Here is a 24,194-nt window from a genome sequence, read left to right as displayed (position 1 = left end):
TAGAAGTTGAAATATTAATTTTATTTTATTTAAATAGTTAAAAAATTTATGCAATCAGCTACCTATTAGAAAATAAATCAAATGAAAGTAATTAATTCACTTAGTTGTGAAAATCAAATACATTAATTTATTTGATTGCTATATATAAAATTCAGTTCAAGTGATGATTAAATTTGTCCAGAATCACATCCAAAAGGAATTAACTTGAAGTTTATTTTCGAGACCATTTTCTAATCGATTCTAACCATGCAACAACTAATCAATATGTCTTGAGATAGCTAGACCTGGATAATATTACAGGAATGCATCTAGATGAACCTAAGTTATTCATAAAATAATCTAAAAACATAAGATTCTGAATGAAATATTGAACATCTTGTTCAATTAATTACTCACCTAATTGAGTTAGTATTCCAATTGAAATTGATGGCTGATTGATTGATAATTATCGTTTAGATAAGTAAAACGTTTATCTTCAGAAGTGGCAGGTGCATTTGGGTAAAACTGTTGTCATCATCATTAGCATTCTTTTTCTGCTTTTCTGGTGGCTTGTTAGCCTTGTGATATCGTTTGCTCCTTGACTCGTCTTTAGTCACAGTCAATTTGCGTCCAGAGTCAACTTTCTGGTTTAGCAGGCCGAGCAATTCTCAACGTCCACGCCCGACTGTTCTCAGCAGCAAGACAAACTGCTATGCACTGACTTACTAATTAACTTCTTCCTACACAACGACTCTCAAGGGTGTAATTCTTCATTGCATTCACCTCTCAGTTTCCTCTTTCAACGAAATGCCCATACATAAAAAAAGCTTTTACTATAAATCCTTGACTATTTCAAATAAAAATCTCTACCAGAGATTCTCCAGTGATTAGATAGGCTTTATATATAATTGTACTGATTAAAGGTATATTTAAAGATGCTTTGCTCTTCTGAGAGTACTCCTCTAATGGTTGATAAATAATAATTATATTTTTTCGTTTACTCGAATTTATAAGCTTTTAATCCTTGTTGATGATATTCAGATGTTGTGTTACTTATTATTGGGTAATATTTTAAGGATTTTTTAAAAAATAAATTGTAATTGAAGATGATGTTCAATAAACATGTCAGGTACTTTGAAAAATATTTTCTTCTTAGACAACTTATTAAAAGCCTCTCGAGGGTTTATTCTAGTGTGTCATCCTGGTGGGGCTTCTAAGTGTCATTATAAAGTACAATTTATTTGCAAAAACTACCGGAAAAAAGTTTCAAGGAGTTTTGAAAAATTATTAATGTCGTCATATTCAAGGCTTTTTAGATATTAAATTATCTTCTAAAAATTATAGAAATATTTTTCAATAACTGTAGAGCTGTTATTTTAATGACAATAATGACAATATTATTATTTGCTGAAGAATATTTGATATTCAATTTTTTTAAAATAAATTATGAACGACAATTTAACATGAAATATGTTATTTCTCTGATGCAATGTATAACAAGCAAATTATTTTTGAGAAATATTTAAACATGCTTGACCTGGCATCCTTTCAAGATCAGAATTTGTTGATAGATTTTCTAACTTAAGAATATTTTTTATATTACAAATTTCAATTGGAAAATTTTATTTGACAAAAACATGAAAATAAATATTAATGCTTTGAGGTATTTTTTTTTTTATTAAATAAACCATTTTTTTAAAAAATACTTTTCCACTATTTATAAAAAAGCAAATATTCTGAAAAGCTTTTCACTTTCAAAGCTATATTCAAAAAGCTGTTCTCGAAGTCTTCATTACAAAATAACTAAAAATTAAAAAAAAAAAATAATTAATATTTGCAAACATCAAAGCATAGAAATTAAATATTCATCATCAGTAATAAATTATCTGTAATTGAAAAATATGCTTGATATATAAAGCAAATACTTGAATAATAAAACAACCTATAATAGTGATTGATTTTAAATGGAACATATTACAAGCAAAATTTCCAAAATAACCATGGCATTTACCTTAATTTTATTAGCAAAAAACCTTCACATACAATCGATAATGTTTAATAGAATTACATTAGGGTAATATCATGAAGGAAATTATCGAGATAAAACCCATTGGTTGGTATCTACAGGAGAAGATGTTGAAAAAAATGGGAAAAAATGAAGTAAAGAATTCAGGAGTCTCTGGTGAGTTCCCAGGCCTCCCGCACCAATTCTCCTGCTGCATCCTCCTCACCTCAAGATTTCTTGCGATAAAAAAATTAAAAAAAAAACCTCACACACAAACTGAAAGAGTAAGAGAAAAAAGCGAAGAAAAGAAATTTGCAGACTCATCTTTTCAAGTTCTCCACTACCTATATATAAATTTTTTCTAGGTTTTTATCGGCTGTGAGACGATGATGTTATAAAGGAAATACGAGGAAAACAAGTGGAATACATTTGGCAAATAAATTCACAGAAGAGGATAAATTTCATGCTTCTTCTTTTTATTACTACAGACATCAAATCAATATACAACAAGGTATTGATCACATTGAGCAAGACAAAAACAAGATAAAAGATGACTTGGTATGCCAAAAAAAGACATGGACTCTTTTGCGTGGGTGTCGTAGCAAAATAGTTGGCCAACTAGTTGGCTGGTGAATCAATTGTCTGATTTGTGTGAAAGGAACAAAGACGAAAAATTTGCAAATATGTCATGGAAAAGGATTGAAAAGCACCAAGAGTAAGACAAAGATGGAATGATCTCGAGAATGATTGCGAGAAGGTTACTTGGATGTTGGAGAGTAAAAAGGAGAGTATAGAGATGATAGTAGTGTAGTTGAGCCGACTCTCTGGCGCCGGTTTGCTCTCGTTGCCAGACTCATTGGCGGCTTGGCGTCCCACCGACTGCGCCAGCCATTCCTCCCTCTACTCTTTTACCTCCCTATACCTTCCTATCTGTCGGCGTGTCTCACTTGTATTAGTAGCTTGGGTTTGGAGATGGCGCGTGAGCAGATTACGAGGTGTGTGTCTCAACGCAACATCCTAATTCCAGTATTTATAAATATATTCATTACCTCTGCAGTCGCTATTTTTTCATCTACTTTACTTGGATATACACTTGCATTTTTTTTTCATGCTATGTAATTAGATTTAATCCTTCGTTAATTAAATTAGATAATTCTGATAATTACTCATTTCCTTTTTACACACTCGGGTAATCTACTTACTTCATTAAAAATATTCAATCCCTTCTTTACATTTTTTCTCTCTTTTTTTTTTTTAATATGATTTAATCAACTCTCTAGAGATTTTTTTTTGGTAAATTTTAATTAATATCAGATTCATTTATCTAGGTATTTTATAAAAATATTTTGATCAAATTTCGACTGATAATATTAATTAATATATGTTCATTATAAATTTAATGTTTTATTTTGTTCATATTATCGACTCATTTTTTTAACACTGGTTATGTTGATAGATATTGGTTAATGCTGATGTATTCATACAAGAAGGCGCATTTATTGATAAAAAAACAGCAGATAATGATGAGAATTTAATTGATATTGGTGCAAAAATTGATAGGGAAAAAATATTAATTAAGTATGGAATTTTTTATTTGGAAATAATAAATAAAAAGTTAAATACTCTGGTAAATTTTTAATATTCAAAATAAAATCTGGATTTTAAATTGCAAATGATAGGATTTAAAAGGATGTAGTAATTTTTTATTCAAAAAAAAAATTAGCACTGATAAAAATTTTATTGGTGGAATAATATTATTTTTTTTTAATACGAACATAAAGTTTTATTAACAAACACATTGAATTTGGATGACTGTTTTATGCAGAAAAATTTTACAAACAGGATTGAGTAAATTTATGTTAACAGATATCAAATCAATACATTACTTTTTTTTGGTTAAATTATTCAATCTTCTGCACTTAATATAATTTTATTTTATACATGGAATAATATTTACTAATAATAGAAGCCTTTAAAAGATCTACAATGTTTTTATGATAATTAAATTGATAAAAAATTTAAAAATCATAAAAATTTGAATATTTATCAAATAAAAGCAACGAATAACTGTCATTATTATTTAACATATCCAAAATATACCTACTGTATAATGCATGTTGTGACATACATGGTACATCCACTTGCATAGTCTTTAGTTTAATCCAAAATTACTTGATGTTGAATATTAATACAATTCAAATTCTCATTTTAATTTTATTTTATTCATTAAATTATTCTAAATTGAGTTTATTTAATTATTATTAATATTATCGTTAATTATAAATAATTAAATTACCTTAAAAAAATATCTACATTAATATAATATTTATTTGATTCAAATATAATATCACTAATAAAAAGAGATAAATAAAAAATACTGACAGATGGTAGAAAAATGGATAAAAAACGAAATAATGAAACAATATTGAAATTCACAACTGACCAGTAAATAAAAAACAAATAATTGGACTTACTATTATTATGATGATCATTAAAACAAAGTTTTTTTTTTACTAAAAAATTATTCAACTCATTAAAAAGTAATCAAGAAATGTTCTAAAATAAAACTAAAATCTCATCTCTTTATTCATTCATTCCATACATTATTAGTTTTAATGAACGCCCTCCAATAAACTACTTTCCATGAAAATAATGAAACTTTTATGCACTCAATAAATATTTATTCAGAAGAATGCATTTATAAAGACATACCTCGTCACAACAATGAGTGAGTTTGAATAATTAATTAAAATACGAATTAGAGGACTCGACTGTAAATAGAGATTAATCAGGATAGAACGCACGCCCACGTGGATAAAAAGATAGAATTGGGATGAGATTTTGTATCGATTGGTATGGCATGGAACGCGAGTGTATCATGTGGTGGTGGTTGACCATTGACAAACGTTACTGAAACCCAACGAGATATTCCGTTGTGTTCAACTGTCTCTACCACACTGATGAGTTCTATATGTACTCGGGAAGTCCCGAAATAGTATCGACGTCGTATCGGATTTACTTCGGAAGTCGTTGACCAACGCCTGCGACATTTCCGCCTGATGAAGCTCCTGAAAATAGAATTAATAACTTTTTGCCAAAATAAAGCTCAACATATCGGATATAATATCATGCAAAAATTGATTAGCACTGTTCAAATAGGAAGCATTGATTTATGGCTTTATTTAATTATCATACTCAAATCTGTGTAGATACTATAAACCACAAATTATTCATTCTCAGTTTGATCTCATATACCAAATTTGATTATTGATTACTCTTGTTTCATATAAAGTTTAGGATTCGTTGGTATCTTTTGGAAGTTAATCAATAAATCTATTTGTACGAAATATTTAGAGGATTGAAAACCAAATGGATTCATGATAGCTTGATGCATTGATTATTTATCAGTGCATTTATCAATGTTTTTTTCACACTTTAGCACAGAATAATTTAAAGCAAAAAGAGAGTTTTAAAACATTCAATATTTATAAAAGTTTCAATTGGTAATTTTATTTTAAACCTTCATCAATTAACGTTGATTGTTTGGCAATTTGTTGGTCATAATCAATTCATTTTCTTATAAAAGATTATATCTTCTTTTTTTTTTTTAACGAATAAAGGAAGAGCTTTTTTAGATAATATTTATTTTTTTTACTGAAAGTAATTATAAAATTAGTATGTAAATAGGGGAATATATAAAGGGAAAATATAATCAAATTAAATAAATAAATGGATAGCTTTGTTTTTAAATGCCATTTCATAATTTTTTAGCAGAGATAATGCTTATTCTACTGAACATGTAACATTTACGGTGAAAGATAATCCTGATGTTAAACTTTTTAAATGTTACAAAAATATTCAGTTAATGTCATTTGTAGTTGACGTTGAGAATTGAAGCGTTAATTTGAACTATTTAAAACATCAAAGCAACATATTACATTTGTACTATTAAGTGATACAACTTTGATCGTTTTATTGAAGAAGGAAAAATAATAAAAATAAAATCAATACAAATTATTATGTTATTTTAATATTATTATTAAGATTATCTTATTCACGTTTTATTCTTAATTGTTTGCAGTGAAATTGATTACAATTAGAAATGTTTCAACTTTTCTTATTTATTCCATGAATAAATTTTAGTTCAATAACTACAAATCTAATTTTGTAAAAATAGATTTTAATGAATAAATTTTAATAACATTATCGGAAAAATATCAAATAATTCCCTTTCTAAAATGGGATGTGAAATGATATTATTCGTTTGACTAATTAATGTCAAGAAACAAATTATGATATTACTGTGAATCAATACTTATTACAATAACAGATTAATATGGATCAAGCTTTAAAAATCAAAGTGCATTCTTGTTACACATTTAAACGTGTTAAATATGACGTCACGTGCAACAAGAATGCAATTGGATTTACAGTGATTAAGATTAGATCTAATTAGACATCTCAATTGTGCTGTTATAATTAATGAACAATTTTTTAAATTTTTTATAATAATTCTCGAGTTATTATTTCAGTTTTGTTACGATATTTAATCGTTCATTTTACAGTATATTATTCAAAAGAATCAATTATAAAAAATATTATTAATACTGGTGGGTCGAACGTCACTTCAAATTTCTATCTTTGGAAGTGTCTTATTTTAATACATTAAAGTGTCTAAATATGGGCTCACCCATTTAATTAACAATCCAGTGACTTTTTTTATAGATTATTAATGTCTAAAAAGTGACTAAAATATTAATCAAATAAATGACTTCATATTTATGCACACTTTAATTTACAATAATTATGTTTAAATATTTACATCTAGTAAGCTAATAAATACAGCAACAATTTCAAAAACAAACTTCAGAAAATAAAATCAAAATAATAGTATGAATAATAATTTAATTATTCTGAATTATTCATTTAGAAATTGTAGTGTAATATATATTATAATTACAAATAGCATATTTCGAGTCTGAATATTATTTCTACCAGGCAATATATTCATCAGTAAAACTTTTATATATTAATTAAGTATATTATATACAGTCATATTATATTAACTATATGACTGTATTTTATTTCTTTTTTTATACAATTAAAAATTGCTACAATAATTAGCGAATGAAACTCGAAACCATGATATCAAATATAAATAATTAGTAATATTTTACTCAATTAATAAATTATCAATTATATCTAAATCGATTATTTGTAAAGTTTTATGTAATTTATGTAGAGAAGTAAATTAAATAATAATTAGACAAAAAAGTCAATTTACTAAGTTAACAAGCAACAATTGTGACAATGACTTTAATTATTTATATATTATTTTGTTATTTTACTGAAGAATTTGTCCATTAAACAAATAAATCAATTTATTAAATAACCAATTGTTTTGTATACTTTGATACAATAGTATTTACATGAATAATTATGCTCAGTAGCTTTTGTTCTTAATTTAATCTGTACAAAAGTATTATGAAATTCATAGTCACACAGATTAAATACAACAAATGTCAGTAAACAACTGTTTCAATTATTAAATAACAAGTCATTAGCTTATCGAAGTTTACTGCGGTTTAATTAATCCGAAATTGCAGTTTACCTGTCTTCTGCCATAAAATATCGATGTTTGGGTATTAGCTTAGTTATTAACGAACAAAAAGCCCAACATATTTCGAGATTTTCAATCATAAATTTTTTAGAATCTTTTCATATTGCTTTCGATAAGAGTATTATTTATATCATACGGATTTTCTATCATTTCATCATTTTCAATATTTATTAACAAATTTTTCATTTTTATTCCAACAACAAATTCAAATATATTTTTTTTTTTCTAAATTCCACTGACTTCTATTTTATTGGAGTATTTGCATTACCTACTGTATGTATATGATGCTGATTTGAATGAGAAATAGCTAAAAGGCCTTTTATATATGGCTTAAAAAGGCTTCAGGTCCTTTTGCAAATAAAAAAAGAATACTTGGCTTTCATAAAATTCATCAAGTTTAATGTTTTATCGCTTTTTATTCTATTGAAATAAAAAAAAAAAGAAAAGATAGAATTACTTCATTCGCCAGAAGCAAAGAACCATCTTGAAGCTTTTCATGTAATGAAACTTTTATTTAATTATTTAAGAAAATATGTTGTTGGATCAAATGAAAGCAGTTTGCTAGATAAAGTCTATTCTCAAATTACATTCAGACATAGTAATTCATTTATCATCTCTTCCTTTTCATTTATAAAATAATATTACAAATTGTTTTACAATTCTTTGAATGAGCTTTTTTTATTCCTCTTTATTCCATTTGGATTGATATTACTCTTAAATGAATTTTATTAATCGTTGTCAAACATGATAAAATAAATCTACAATTTGAAGAGGATATTTAATAAAATAAATTTAAAAGTATGACTAATTAAACTTGATGGTCAATTGGTCTAGATCACCTCTAAAAGATTAAATAAAACTGTCAATCCATTTAAAATATAAATATTATCAATGAATCTTAACTATTTTATTAAATGCATTGAAATTGACTCGACCAATTTTGATGGTTGAAAAATTTATTCAAGTCTCCAAAAAAATAATCTTTTTGTTTATTTTTCAATATAATTAATTCTATTGTTGTTAAAGAATTATTAAAATTAAAATTTGTTTATTTTTCATTCAAGGAAGAAAAACAATAAATTTCTGTTATATATTGAATGAAATAATTTCAAGTCATCTTTGATATTTAAATTAATTGCTTATTTAATGTAGATCAAGATTATTGTTAAAGACAAATGTTTTTGTTTTTCTGACAGCATCCTTAATATATGCAGGATGCTTTCAAGATGATAGAGGGGAATTTTTGAAAAAAATATCCAAGCATTTATGTACACCAAGTTATTAGAGCATGAATAGAAAGAAAGAAATAAATTTTTGCACCCTCATCAACATCATTTCTTATTCTTTTAGTTTTCCTTCATCTTCCCTTCGTTCCTGTACCGGGATACTCTTCAAGTTAGTTTGCGCATTGGAAGAATTATTGCTCAGGGTCAGAGATCGTGCCGGCGTTGAATTCCTTGGGCGATTAAATCGTTCTTCGGACGCTAATAATTACTAGCGGCGCCGACTTGATCGCAGATCAGTTGATCTACCATCGCTGAGATCTAATATTTTTATACTCTTCACACCTCATTGAAAAATTTATATAAAAATAATTTTAATTGAGATTATTCCATTTTTTTATACCTTTAAAAATCAATTTTTTTATTATAATTTAGCAGTCATTTTTTCAAAAAATAGTTCTAAATCGTTTGATAAAAATTTCTCTGCTTGAATTTATGCCAAATTATTTTTACCATCCTTTTTCTGAACTCAGAGCTGAAAAATTATGTAAACAGCAATTTTTTAATGAAATAAATTATCTATGATAGTTTGAATTATTGTTATTTTGCCAAGCAAAACAGGTGCTCCTTTGAGTTTTCTCAACTTAACTTTTGACGTCTAGAATATTTAAGAAAAATAACTCAGTTGGCTTAGTGTGTTAATCCAATTAAAAAAAAAATTGCAGAAAAATGCAGGAAAAAAATATAATAAAACATAAGCTTTCAGATATCATAATTGAATCCATTTAAATATTTTAAAATTTATTTTTTAAATTGATTCTTCTATCTATTTAGAGATAAATGAATATTAAAAATAAAATATCAAAAATATTATTTTTATTTTAAAAAGAATTTTATTAAAAATATGACTAATAAAATGTAGAATATGCATCAACACAAGGATTTTAAAACTTAATTTTGTCCTATTTCAGTTAAATTCGCAATTCAAAGTTGTTCTTTCCGGTTAAAAATTTTAATAATTTTCAAATGTACATTCAGATGAATAAAAAAAAACTTCTCATAAAGTTAATTAAAAATTCTACAATTTGTTGCTTATTAGAAACTTTGCATTCATTCCTCATTAATCTCAGTGTAATTCACCCAGTGAAAAATTATTTAGAGAAAAGTTTATTCAACTTTCAGACATGATCATTAGCGTAATTTTTTCCAACTTCAAACTCCACTTCTCTACTACAGTTTGAGATTTATTAACCAATTAAGAAATAATTAATTATAAAAAAATTACTGTATAAATAAATCTAAAAATGAGAAAATAACTTTAATGATAATAATAAAAAAAATAAAAATAACTAATGCTAACATTTAAATATCAGAGAATAATCTTATAAGTGGTGATGCAAGAGTTTTGAAGGGCAATAGGCAATGAAGGAGTAAAGAAGGATCCTCTTGGTTAGCAACGAATCGAATTACCTGGTAGAGGACTGTGGCCCCTATCTCCAGAGTTCACTTGACAACTCACCAGAGTGAACGAGTTCTCAAGAGAGTATGCGACGTCTCGTCTGGCACGAGCCTTCAACGAAAGAGAAAGGAAAACGGTAGACTTAAATACAGAGAATCAAATCTCATTTAGATGTTCTCCACAAGATAAAAAACTCACGCAATGTTGTTTATGTCAGATAACAAACTTGTATAAAGTAAATTTAGCTTCCTACATAGCTCAAATCTATTTGGAACTTTGCACGCTAGCACTCCTGGTTTAGTCAAGGTAGAAGAATCCAATTTTAATTGGTTACTGATAAATATCTTGATAAAGAACAATGTGATTATTTCAACTACTTGACTAGAAGCTAATTAATGTCAATTAAAGAAATATAGAAATCAAGTTTCTTTTTGGAAAGGTCAGAAACATTTTTGTGTACAAGTTGACTGATACTGGCAGTGATTAGTGTTGTTGAAGATTAAATGGAATCAGTAATTAAATGGGTTGGAAGAACTTTCAAGTGGATTTTGATAACATTGGAAAATTTTAGGTGACTTTGAATTAATACTATGGTTTCATGACCTGTGGGTATTTAATTCTAATTAAATTAAACACTTCAACTTGGAGATGGAAAAAGAGTTAACTATTATTTTATTAATGGTGAATAAAAATTAGTTCCAGTGATGTGATAATTGATTTACATTTCAACAATATGATTGAGTTATTCTGATAAACAAAAATATAATACTTATCTTTTTAATTATTTATTTTAATTGTAAAAATAGAAATTCTATTTTTAATTACTTGTACGGATTTTAGGAATTTTTTTAACAAAAATAAATAATATTTAGGATATAAAAATATTAATAGAATATTGATTGGAAATATCGTTTGACATTACTGAAAAATAATGTTTTATAAATTCCAATATTTTCACCATAAAAATAATAATTTTATTTGTCAATTATTGCAAACTTCAACAACATGATATTTTAAAACCTCAACCAAGTTGAATATTTTCAGAGAAAAATTCAGGAGATATTTTTACTAAAAATGAAATGATAAAATCAACTCTAAATAGCTGTAAACTGTAAAAAATGTTCAAGAGAAGTACATGACTGCTACAATCTGTTGACATTTTTTAAATTTTTTCTTATTCATATTACATTTTCTTTCCAATGGACTAATTAACAAAAATTTTTTTAAAATTTCAATTTTAAAATACAAACTAGTTTATATAAAATTAAAAAAAAAAAAAAAACAATTTATTTTCATTTATCTTAACTACCACTATCATCCCACAAGTCTAACTATAACAAATTTTCAGCTTAAATTCCAATCCCCAATAAATTTAATCTTCGATTTAGTTAATTGGAGTGAATAAAATCGGTCTTTAATCAATTAATAGTTCAATTATTATTAGAATAATTGAGCTATGAACTAAAATCAAACAGAAATTGTATTGATCAAATTTATTATCAGTGACAGAAAATAATGATAAACTCATAATCACAACATATACAAAAATGTCATGTTAAATATTAATTTAAATTTGTTCTTATCACCTCAATTCCATGACCAACACTGTGCAATTATACCAACAAAGTTTTCTCGTTACAACAATTTTGATTATCATATACAATAAAGTTCTAAAAGTTCATTCAAATCATTTGTATTTCAAACTAAATGTCATTTCTAATGATTTTCATCAGGATAACTCAATTTAATAGAAAGCATGAAATAAAGGGAACATGTCAACGTGAACCTTTTGTTTAAAATACAATGAAAGTTACTTCATTTAATCATCATATAAAGAGCAAGTGTATTTACTACTGAATATTCACCAACACTTTCGATATTTGATTTCTCAAAATGGATTATAAAAGAAAATTATTTGTTTTTATATTATTCAAATATATAATAATATTCAATTTTGCTCATTATTATGAAGAATTCTATCTGATTGATACTTTGATATATGTACATGCTATTGTATCATATAAAATATCTTTTTCCATTTATATTGAGTTACATAAATAAAGATAATCTTGTATAATAATGATAACTGTTATTGAAATAATAACAATCAATGTTGATGATAATAATTATCTTTGCTGTAATTCTAGTAAAGTAATTCATAGTATTTTAGTGTCACAGGAATTGTGTAATAATATATTATATTGGACTTTCTACTGCATCAATTGTTTCACAGATGGTATAGCATGAAAAATAATATTAAAAATAACGAGGAAAAGTTTTGATTTCAATATTGGATATCTATTGATTTTTATGCCACAATAATTATATATTGGTAGTAACTTTATAAAAATTTCTATTAAATTAAAGAGAAGTTTCATTAGTTTAGATTGACATGTGCTTTCGAATATCAAAGTATAACAGTATTGATTAATAGATGATAATTAATCACAAATTTGGCAATAATTCAACGATATATAATGGTTTAAATAATATAAACTTATTTAATAATTAATATTGACTCCAATGAACCTCTTAAACTAAATGAACTTTCATAAAAACAACTTGAATTGCAAGATGCCGAAATAATATTCAACTTCATCTTTAACTTCATTTAGTTCTTAACTAACTTCAAAAGAAACTTAAGTCATTGAAAGATTTTTTTTCAAGTCAAAAGTATCTTGAGTAAGTATGCAAAGTGCCAATTTTCTAGACTTTTTTTGAAGCATTCTAGTCTGTTCAAAGCTATGAAGTATCAAAAGAATATTTCTTTTTAACTTGAAATTCTGAAGTTGAAGAGATTCAAAGGATTTTAGCTAAAAATTCTTTTAAATAAATATCCAAGCAACTCTTGACAGTCTAATGAACAGTTAGTAATAATGAATGAACTAGGGTCGTTATTATTCTTGATGATTCCTAGTCAGTTACTTCACTTTATTTTCAAGATTCTCAATCCAATAAAACTACAGAACAATTTTATTTTATTCCTTCGACTGGAAATAAAATTCAATGGATCCAATCACATGCTGTCGATGATTACAATAAATTTTCAAGCCCGATTACTGACAGTTTTATATTCAACTTGGCCATCAAAGCCAGGGTGTTCTCACATGGTAGATAAGTCTAAGACAAGAGCTAATGTTATCAGTGGATATTTACCGACAAAGTGTTGCAAAGATCTCATCTGCGACAGAAAAATTCTTAAGTGTTGGGTGGGAGTGCATATAAGAATAAAAAAAAAAAAAGAAGATGAAAAGAATGAGATAAGTCTTCAGATAAGTCGACAAAGTTCTTGGTAATCGAGACGCGAGGCGAAACGAATTACTTCTTGGGCAATAAAGCGTCTGTAAAACTTCCAAGGGAGACGTTACACTTGTTTTTTTTTTTTTTTTTATACATTTATTTTTCTTTTAATCTCTTTTCATTCTTTCCATAGGTAACGACACACGAAGGTGTGTGAGAAAGAAGGTGAAAGAAAGTGCAGGAATGCAAGATGAGAAATATATAGAGAACATCTTTGCCACCCATGGGATATGATTAGGCGAAAAAAAGAAGAAAAAGAAAAGGAAAAATTACTGCTAAAAAAATACTGTGCGGTTTTTTCTTGGATTAATAATCTTGAAGATGCTTGATATGAATAGACCAAGTTCTAGAAGTAGAAGTCAATGATAAAAAAAAAGAAACGACAAAGTAAAGTTTAAAGGTTGTAGAATAAACTTTTTATTCAATTTAGCAACGGAAATAGGAGAAAAGTTTGTCAAAAAAAAATAGAAAATCTGTTTCATTATTGTATTATCTTTAAATCCAATCATGAAAATCAATTACTATAATGAATATGACATTTTAAGGAATAATGTCTATATATAATACATTATATTGAAGAACTTGTAGTCTTTTTTAACTTTTATTGGACATGACACTGATTGTGTTTTAAATGAAAAAAGTTGTTTCTAGTTTTTTTTTTTTTTTTTGCAATTTAAGTTGTCTTGGAGTTTCATTGTGAAAATCGATAATTATAACTTTCAAGTTAACTAGTACGTAATTGACAAAATTGGAATTTTTAGCTCTCAATTAGTTTTATGCTGATATCAATTAACTACTTTCTTTTATGAGGAATTAAATGTCGCTTTATCTTTGTTTCTTGAAGCTAATCTCATTTGTAATTCGACCGTTTTATGCAAAAACTTATTAAGCTGAAGAAAAATTTTATCTTCAAGAATATATAATTTTTTTTTTTTTCGCTTATTAATTATGCATCAAGTGGAATTTTTAAAAGGGATCAATTAACATAAAATTTTAACCTTAGTTTACCATTATTTAGACATTTTTAGAATAATTATTACTCTTAAAGTTACGACAATTTGGACGTTATTTGAATTTATTGCCATAAAAATTATCAATATATCAAGTTATATGACATGGTTTTATTAAACGTACTCCATATTCTTGAACCATATTCTTGGATCAAGAATAATTTCTGTCTCGATCACATTATTCTCAAATAAAACTCGTACAACATAACACCAATGAAGATTGGAGGATGGAGGCAGAATGATGACAGGATCATAGCATTTCTGTCATCATTCTGGATCCATTAGTGGTATGTTGTACAAGCATCATTATTTTATTTAAGAATGAAATTACTCTTAATTCAAGAATGTGATTTTGCTAGTACAGTAGGATTAACTATTTTAATCATTGAATTCTCTTATATCTTTAATAATAAAATATTTATTGATTTCCAATAACAAGTTAGCCACTGATTGAGTTAGCATTGAGAGTCGATAAATATATTTTTTTTTTCATTACAGAAAAATAAATAAATATGTGATTTTAAATGCTATAATTAACATACTAATTCTTAATGAAAAATTTATAAAAGAACATTTAATTATATTTTATTCATCAAGTATTATAAATAATTTGTTATTAACGACTTTTTTTTTATTAACTTGGTACTTTCATATCATTTTTTCTTCGCTTCAAATGAGAACCAAATGAAAACTGACATTAAAACTTTAATCGAAAAATTATTCTGTAAATTACAAGTAATGTTTTTACAGGCATTTACTTCAGCATAAATTTTTTTTAATGAATGATTTAAAAAAAATATTGACATACACTTTCATCATTAACCAATAAAGTCCAAAATTAATGCACTGTGGTAACGTTTCATTAAAGCTCCTGAGAACTTTAAAGGCTATAAGTAGATGATAATAAGACACGTGTCAATCACAGGGACAGACTCCTCAAATGGTGATAAAAAAAAGCCAATCTCCATAAGTTGCTTTTTATAGTCGAGAAATTGAAGTTATTTCGAAATAATTTAATCATTATAGCCATAAAGTTGATTAAAATTTACATTTAAACAAAACTGTTATAAAAATATTAATATTTTATTCTTAAAAAAGACAGATGTCAGTTATTAATTTATCACAAAATGACCCAATTATTGATCTGATGGACGCTTGTAAGTATGTAAGAATAATTGTAGCTAAGAGAATAAAAGGTCAGGAATTGAAACTATTAATATCTTATAGAAAGAAAAGAGGCATTTTTAAATTCACTTATTTTCAATAGTATAAATAGATCAATGAAAAAGCCAATTTTCCAGAAGATAGACAGATTTAAAAATTGGATTTAAAATGATAAAAGCTAGTTTTTTCCAGAAATATTTAAAGCAGATAAATGAAAATTTTCATCAATTGTCAATATCACTAATCTTAATATCTATTCATTGATTTATTTATTCCACTTTAAAAATTAATCAATGTCAAATAATCAAAAAATAATCTGTTCTCAAAATGACGAAAATGAATAATCAATACCATTTCATTTTTCTGATAAAAATGATATATTGAATGATTAATTTTAAAGTCAATTATTAATAAATTAATCAATTAGTAATTACTGAAGTATTACTAAAGGCATCAATGTCAGTGTGTAACGAAGAAAAACATCACTTTACCAAGTAGTTTTATTTTCTTTTTAATTCTGAACAGCAGATGAATTTGTAATGCAAAGAAAGAAGTGATCACAATCTCCTTGGAGATTACTCCATTAGTTCTAATAAAGATTAATCAAGCAATGAGGACAATTAAAAGATTCTCGTCAGATTTAAGAGGCTGTGGATGGCAGAAAGATGAGAAGATTCCGACAACATCTGTTGGGACGTTCATAACGTTGGAAAAATTGAATGAACAAGCTTATCAAGAAGCTAGCAAGAAGATTGAGTGTAAAAAAGGGGAATAAGCGTACCGGTTTCTCGCCTTTGGATGCACAACGATTGGATATGGACATTGGAAGTTAAGCATCTTTGAGAGGATTAAAAAGAGATGGAAAGGTAGTCGATCATGTCACGTTTGTCCTCCTACCAGTTTTTATTCTAGTCACTCTCCCTGTCCGTCTGTTGTATCACGACTTCACCCGGCAAATTACTCGTTAACGAGCGACGGAAGGCTGTTATACGTGTCTTGTGAATGGTTGTCTTTGAGGTTTAGCCAGGAGTGAAAAGAGAAAAAAAGAGAGAGAGAGAAGAGGAAGTTGTGGATAATAAAGAGACAAGATGGAACAAGAGGGAACTAACGTTTCTCTCATTGCAATCAGAGTATCACTCGTCAACTTTGAGCACTGCTGCGATTCCAAAGCCAATTATTCATGCCAATGCGTATGTTGCTTATATGTTAGGGTGAACAACCTCTATGTAGCTATTGATTAATTATCATTCTTCGTGGAATCAAGCTTTACCTACTTTATCTGTTATTTCTAATGAGTAAGATCCAACTTTCCTAACTGATTTATATGTCGACATGGTATTTATTTTTGACTTGTTCACTAATTTTATGAGATATTCTTCATACCACAGTCAAGAAGTTTGATTCAAAATCATACATTATTGAACTAAAAACTGAATAAAGTGCCACTTATATTTGGATGGTTGTATTACTTTCTATATGACCTCTTTTGAAAGTAATTAGTGATGTAGAAAATTACTGGGATTTATCAATTTAAATTTTTCACATACTCTGTTTAATTATTAAAATATTTCGTTGGTAAATTATTGAAAAAATGAAATAATGAAGGTATTAAAATTAATGCGGTGGAAATATTTTAAAAATTATTTTCTATTGTCAGTTAATTTTAGTTTAAGAGAATGGAAATTTGCAAATTTGTTTAGAATATGTAATGGTAAAATAATTCATGCGAAATTTTAGAACAAAAACAAACTTCCTATGTTCAATAGTTTTAAACAAAAATATACTACAAGTTCTACGTTCAATATTTGCTTGAAAATTATACTACAAACTAACTTGTGAGTTTACTTAACTTCGAAAGATTCTAAATAAATTTCTCCATATAACACAAATTATTAAAATACCGTTATTTGAGATGTCATCTCATTGAAATATTGAATGTTTTTTCCAATTCATCAGACTTTATTTATTAAAATTAAATTAAACAAACAATTATAATAAAAACTTGATCTAATATCATATACAAATATTTATTTAAATAAAATTTATTAATATTCTTATTTTGACTAGATTATCACTTTAGTCATTTCTTGATATTAAATCTCCTGAAACCATGACCATTTTTGATAAAATTTCTCTCTATAAATATCCTTACATACAACTTTAAATGATTATTTATTTTAATTATCAATATTAATTAATTTATTCCGCCTGCTTTCAGATACACCAAAACAGTCGTGGATTCAAGTTTAACAGCTCAGCGATATAATCCCGAGTTTACATTACCCAGTGGACAGACAGGAACGCCTCCTTATGGGAATTCAAATACCAGTGTTCTCATCGATCAATTGAGACATATAAATCAAGTGAGCTTAGATATATCAATTTATGGAGATTATTGACAAGCATAAATGTAACATATGTCATTTTAACAGGTGATCCAGTCACAGTTGGCATCAACGTCTGATAGTGGAATTTGGTTGGCTGACGAAGCACTCGATGGTTCTGGAAGTGGCGCACGACCAGGTCGGAATAGAAAGCCTGGAATGGTTGAGAATGATGATGAAGATGAAGATGGACGTGATGATGTTGAAGGCTCTGGTTCGGGATCGGGTCCTTCAGCAATAGGTAAACATTTCAAGATTTCTCAGCTAATTAATTACACTATTCGAACGATGAATAACCACTTTAATGGTATTTCAGATCCTGACATTGACACTAACAACGTTGACGGAGTTGCTCCAAAACAAGCATCAGGAAGCATACCGATGACTAGAATGAATTCTTTGCTACTTGTAGGTCTTCTTTGGTTGGTCTGTGGTGCTTAAAGTGATGGACGACAATTGTGTATACAGTAGCGCAGGGAAACGAGGATGCTTTCAATGAACGGGTGACAGAAATGAGACGAGCAAGAGACAACGATGGATCCAACTGATGAAGGACTTGGGAATTTTTATGAAAGAATAAATAGCAAGAGAGACAGCTAAAAGATAAACGATGAAAGTAATCGCTTACTGCCCCATCGTGTGTAGATAATATAATATTCTTTTAGATGCTTACGTGCAAGTCTCTCGTTTTCCCACTTCACGATGCCCATCATTCAGTATCTTTTTGACTATTACTATAACATATACCCAGCATTCGTCGGGTGATATAACATATGCCATATTTCAAAGTTAACTGCCAAAATGTCAATCGCGTGTCCAAGTAGCTTTTTCCCTTTTTATTTATTATTAGTTTTTTTTTTTTTATTCATCAATTTATAAATTTCACTTCTTGTCGTTTGACCTTCTTGTTCTTTAATCTCACTGCGGGACGCGCGAAAGCATTAACAGCTGCAAGACGAAAAAGGCCGGCGTCGTTACATTAAATTCTTATTTTTCTCATCATCAAAATAACATGAAAACTGATAATAATAAGGTAAAGACAAGGAAAAATAAGAATTGAATGTTAAATATTTCAAAAACTGAATTTGCTGTAGGTAATTTTAAATATTTTATGACATGATAATTAACGGCAATTTTCATTATTGTTTTTGTTGGATGTTGTGAAAGTTGAAATAAATTTTTGGAAAGATGCCTGATAGTTATTTGAGTGCGGCGTGCCGGCGCGTCGGCCTACGCATATTAGCCTTTTTCTATTGTATTTTATTCAACTGTATTAACAACGATATTTTATTATAATATATTTTGTAAATTAATAATCATTTTGATAAAAACCGTGCCTTTTATAAAATGTAAACCGGTGTGCCGCGCGTCATTATAGCTTTTTTAGAATTAAAAATTATACAAATATAATACAATTGTACAGAGCAATCTTTGCTAAAAAAAAATGTATGTCTGTTATTGAATGTATGCGTAGTAGATTACACAAATGCGTCAATGACTTTGTACTCTCCAGACGTTAAGCTTCTTCTCCTACCCTGTTATATTTAATTTGTACGAACGGTTTGTCGACATGTCTCAGTCATTATTTAAGATCCGCGCAGGTCCGCGTGACGCAAAATTCAAGTGGTCGTGTGAGAAGAAGAAAAGAATAAGTCAATGTAAAAATTCATTAATTCTTTGAAATTATACAATGTTATCTTAGATATAACAATAATAGCAACGACAATTATATATCAATGAAGTAATAATAATAACATTAAAATCTATGTAAATTAATCAATTAATAGTAGCCGTTGGATTATAATTGTTGAAGGTTGATCATTGGATCCACAGTGAAATTGGTCCTTTGTTGGGTGTTGAAAAATAACAAGAAAGATGATGAAAGAGAGGGAATGTAGGTTGAAAGTGTATTTGGGTATCTTGCGTGATCACACGACGGATGCTGGACGCGATACGAGCATGATGATGATGATGATGATGATGATGATGATGATGATAGAGGAACAGAAGAAAAGAGAAGAACAACGTGGGAGGACATAAAGCTTTAGTGGGATGCCGAAATTTCAGGTCTTCGACCTTTTCACTCTCTTTTCGTCCTCTTTAATTTTCGTTCTCACGAGAGTCTTGGCACGAATTGTAATGAGAAGAAATCTCAATTGAATGAACAAGTGTAAGTATAAGTGAGAAAAAGTAGCGAAAGAGCTTGTAAATAGAAAGAATGCGAGTTGTATTTATATATAATATATATTAAACAATTATATTATTATGATTATAATAATTATTAAAATTATTAATATTAATATTATTAATTAACTATTGTAATATTATTGTAACAATGTTATGAACTGTTAATAGTCGAAAAAAGTGATCCGTTTGACTAATGTTGACAAAATGTCCGTATTTGAGTGAAAGAAGGGTGATGAATTTAATTCTTGTATGACTAGGGTGTGACCTCGTCCACGCGCGGCCTCGTTGAGTTCTCTCAGTGATAAGTCAATCAACAACTGTCTTTTTTGTTTGCCTATAAAACCATTTGTCATTAACTGACTCTCTTTTTTTACTTTTTAAAACTACATTCTTGGCAATTACTTTAAATACACGAATTAAAGATAAAAAAGACAGTTGGTTATTTAAATGGAGCACATGACTTACATATATATATATAGCTTTGTTAATCAGCCATTTATTGCTAGTCGGGCAATAAATTCATTAAATTCATTTTCTCGAGTCAGACTATGAAGCCCAAAAATTTTCAGTGATTTTTTGCAAATCAAAGAAATTTTTTTTTCTTTAAAATATAAGAACATTATAAGAATGAAAACTAACAAAATGTGCTTGACATTCTATAGATATAGTTAGTAATGTTTTAAAAAACATCTACTTTGCCCAATATCAATTAATTAACTTGATAAATAGTTATTTTTAATCATGTAGTTGGATTAATTGCCATGTAACTTTATTTTCGTTTTTTTTAAGAATTTATTTTACTCCTGTAGAATTTAAGCTACGTAACGTTTGTGTAGAATTAATTTTTTTTAAAGCCTACTACGTTTGGCGGACGTCTGTGATTATTAACGAAAAGTAATGAAAACAAGTTAAATGAAGAACAAAAAAAAGTAATGAAAAAAATATATACAATTCATTTAAAAAAATGTGTTTAGTAATGTTGTTTTGTGATGGCTATTTCAAATAACTGGTGTACAATCGTGCGGTAAATTTGATTGGAACAAGAGAGAGAAAAAAAAACAAAACTATTTTCAATTGATAATTTAACTCAATTGTTAGCTATGAGAATCGTGTGAGTCTGATCCAATTTACTCAAGCATTAAAAGAAACGATCGTGGGCAATCGCTTTTGGCACGAAAAAAGTCAATTGATTGAATCACGAATCGAGCTATTCTATTGGACTCTTTTTCACCCTTAACTTGTAAAACTTCACTCCCTCACTCGTATTCTCCATTTATAGCACATATTTTATATACGTATCCTTTTTCTCTTTGTTTCGCTACGCAAATTATGGCAAAGGGCGTCATGAAAATTACCGCTCGATTTCAACGCCAGGCGCCAAAGCCTTTTTATGGCTTGTCGCGACGATATTCATTGTAAAATAATACAAAAATTTAGCACAAAGTGAAGTGAATTTTAAGCTAGAAGCAAAACTAATGCAATTATTAGACAAAAACCAAGTGAAAAAATGTATAGACGATCATGAATGATGAATTATATGTTATATTACTTATAAATGTTATAACAAAAAAGAATTAATAAAATTAAAAAATATTGTCAGTTGATAATATACGAATGATGTAAAATATAGAATATTAAATTGGAAGAATATGACGTAAAAGTATTTAACGAGTGAATAAAAACATTACGATAACAAAATTGATAACTGCATATAGATCTTTTCAATGATAAATTTATTTATTTTATTTACGCGTAGTTGTTAATGACAGTAATAAGGTTTAACAGTCTTTGATAATTGTTTTTATTATCATTTTTATCACAACTGATCTACACGAGAAATGACTCAAGTATTTTTATAAGATTTTCTATTCCTTCAAGATAATTAATATCGATAGTTTCTTTGTCTGCCGGAAAGACATGTGTAAAGTCTATCATAGCTACACGAACCCAATCTTGTCTTTTTTTTCCAGTTAATTCTTCTAAAAGAGATGCATAGTCTTCTTTCATTTCAATCATATCCCGATCATAGTCGTGATCAAACGAATGCGTACGACAGAGTTTAATGTGGCTGTTATTGAGATGCCTGCCAAGACTTCCATTAAAAAAAGCATCAGTATTTGTTTTTTCGAGATTATCTTTTCCGCTTCTGATAAATTGAGAAAATGAAGGACTTGATGATAGAGGAGACAAACTCTTTGGCGTATTAAATCCACTTGAATAATCACTGCTAGACGATGAAATAGGTACTGCGACTCCTCTTGTATATATTTCGGACTTTGAATTACATTCCTCTGTCAAACCTGTCTGAATAAATTTTCGAAGACGTTTTGCGTCGTAAACTATCAGGAGAGAACTTGAGAAAAATTGTAGTTTTGTTTGAGATCGAAAGAATGCTAGAATCTTCCACAACGATGATAATAACTTTACTATTAACTCTCTACAAGGCGGATGATCCGGTGATATATTCAGAAATATTTTTAAAGCTGTAAATATTTATTTATTATGAAATTATTTTTCGAAGTAATAGAAAAATTTAGCGATAAATATTTTTATGAAATATTACCATCGATGACTGTCGTTGCATTTAAATTCTTTCCATACTCTTTTGAGAATTTTTTTAAATTGCCGGTTGTTATATCGTATACTTGAAAGCCAGGAATACAAAAACTGTAAGTTTGCTTTAGTTCGGAATACTTTTGATCTTCTTTTGCACGCTTTTCAGGCCCAGCTAAAGGATCCCATGTTCGTTTTCCCATTTTGATATCCATCACGCAAGGTTCAGCCAAGCCTTCGGTAATGTCTTGTAGAACAAGAAACTCAAGTGCTATAATTTACGACGTGTGTGTGTTTGTTATTTATGGAGTTGAAATATTTTTTTCATACATAAATAATCACAGACTTACATTTATCGGACACTTTAAGTTCTGTTGTACCATAATATTTTGCAGTTAATTTCGATAACTCCTTAAACATAGGATCCTCACCACTTTTTATTCGTTCATAAAAGTCTATTTCTCTCTTACGTAAAACTTCTTTTTCTCCAGGTTTTAGTATACAGCCGTTAGGTGCTCGAAGGATACCTAAAACATGAGTATGTAAATTTATATTCAAAGTACTCTTACAAGTGTTGCTAATATATTTTTTTAAATACCTGGACAATTTTTTTTTGGATCATATGAGTGTCCAGAAACTTGTGACTCCAAAATACATGTACCCGGTGGTAATTTTATTTCTTCGTTAACAGCCTCCATGATGTTTTTCTAATTGTCCTTGATAACTTTGTCTCAACTTCGTCGTATTTTATTACAATGGAATTATGGTATTTACTTAAATCATCTTTATGTATAAAATATTCTACAAATTCAAAGAAATATGATCGTTGTAACAACCAATGAAAAAAATTACTTGATGCCGGGAATTTTAAAGTTACTATGTTAAACCTCGACAAAATGTTTTTGTTTTATCTTTAACGTACATTCTTTATTTATCCGATAATGTCATGCTTGATTGTGCAATCAGGTTTGTAGATTTGAGATAATATTGATTAAAAACATCCAGTAAATAGAAATACACTTACTTTAACAATAATATAAAATCCATTGTTTAAACAATTTAAAATTCCAACTTTAAGATTTTTATAGGTTAACTTTTCTTATCTATTAATTATTACTCTCCACACCTGCAAGCGATGAGTACAGGTTGACGGTTTGAAACAAACTGTCGAAATCATTGTATTCTATCCAAATTTGTGTTGATTCAATGACTGATTCATGACCTTAATGACAATTTTAGGTGTGTGCATGGAAACCCACGTCTGTGTATAGTGAAAGTTTACAAACGACAAAACTCCGAAGTATGGAACG

The 24,194-nt window shown here is 27.8% G+C and overlaps 2 protein-coding genes across 3 annotated transcripts in view; one reads left to right on the top strand and one right to left on the bottom strand.

Annotated features, from left to right (window-relative positions):
• The window catches only part of dally (division abnormally delayed protein), a 63,770-nt gene extending 42,822 nt beyond the window's left edge, over positions 1 to 20,948 (top strand). The window contains exons 6-8 of the mRNA XM_035092414.1: positions 17,979 to 18,123; positions 18,193 to 18,385; positions 18,461 to 20,948. Of these exons, the coding sequence (XP_034948305.1) occupies positions 17,979 to 18,123; positions 18,193 to 18,385; positions 18,461 to 18,585 (463 nt within the window). The 3' untranslated portion in view covers positions 18,586 to 20,948. The remainder of the gene's footprint in view (positions 1 to 17,978; positions 18,124 to 18,192; positions 18,386 to 18,460) is intronic.
• Positions 20,949 to 22,046: 1,098 nt separating this feature from the next.
• Positions 22,047 to 24,181, bottom strand: Ipk2 (Inositol phosphate kinase 2). 2 transcript variants are annotated; one of them, XM_035092416.1, is made up of 5 exons: positions 23,807 to 24,181; positions 23,483 to 23,685; positions 23,235 to 23,411; positions 22,895 to 23,155; positions 22,047 to 22,814 (listed from the first exon to the last, which is right to left on the bottom strand). In XM_035092416.1, exons 2-5 carry the CDS (start codon positions 23,580 to 23,582, stop codon positions 22,159 to 22,161), a joined length of 1,194 nt encoding a protein of 397 aa, XP_034948307.1. In that variant the 5' UTR covers positions 23,583 to 23,685; positions 23,807 to 24,181; the 3' UTR covers positions 22,047 to 22,158. The 2 variants fall into 2 exon arrangements, with proteins under 2 accessions (XP_034948307.1, XP_034948306.1); XM_035092415.1 differs by having other exon boundaries at positions 23,909 to 24,181.
• Positions 24,182 to 24,194: the final 13 nt, after the last annotated feature.

This window comes from Chelonus insularis, unplaced genomic scaffold, assembly GCF_013357705.1.
Source record: "Chelonus insularis isolate UGA/USDA-ARS -01 unplaced genomic scaffold, ASM1335770v1 contig_93_pilon, whole genome shotgun sequence".
Taxonomy (NCBI): Eukaryota; Metazoa; Arthropoda; class Insecta; order Hymenoptera; family Braconidae; genus Chelonus; species Chelonus insularis.
Note: the sequence above shows the minus strand (reverse complement) of the source record. Positions and strands in the feature narration are given on the sequence as shown.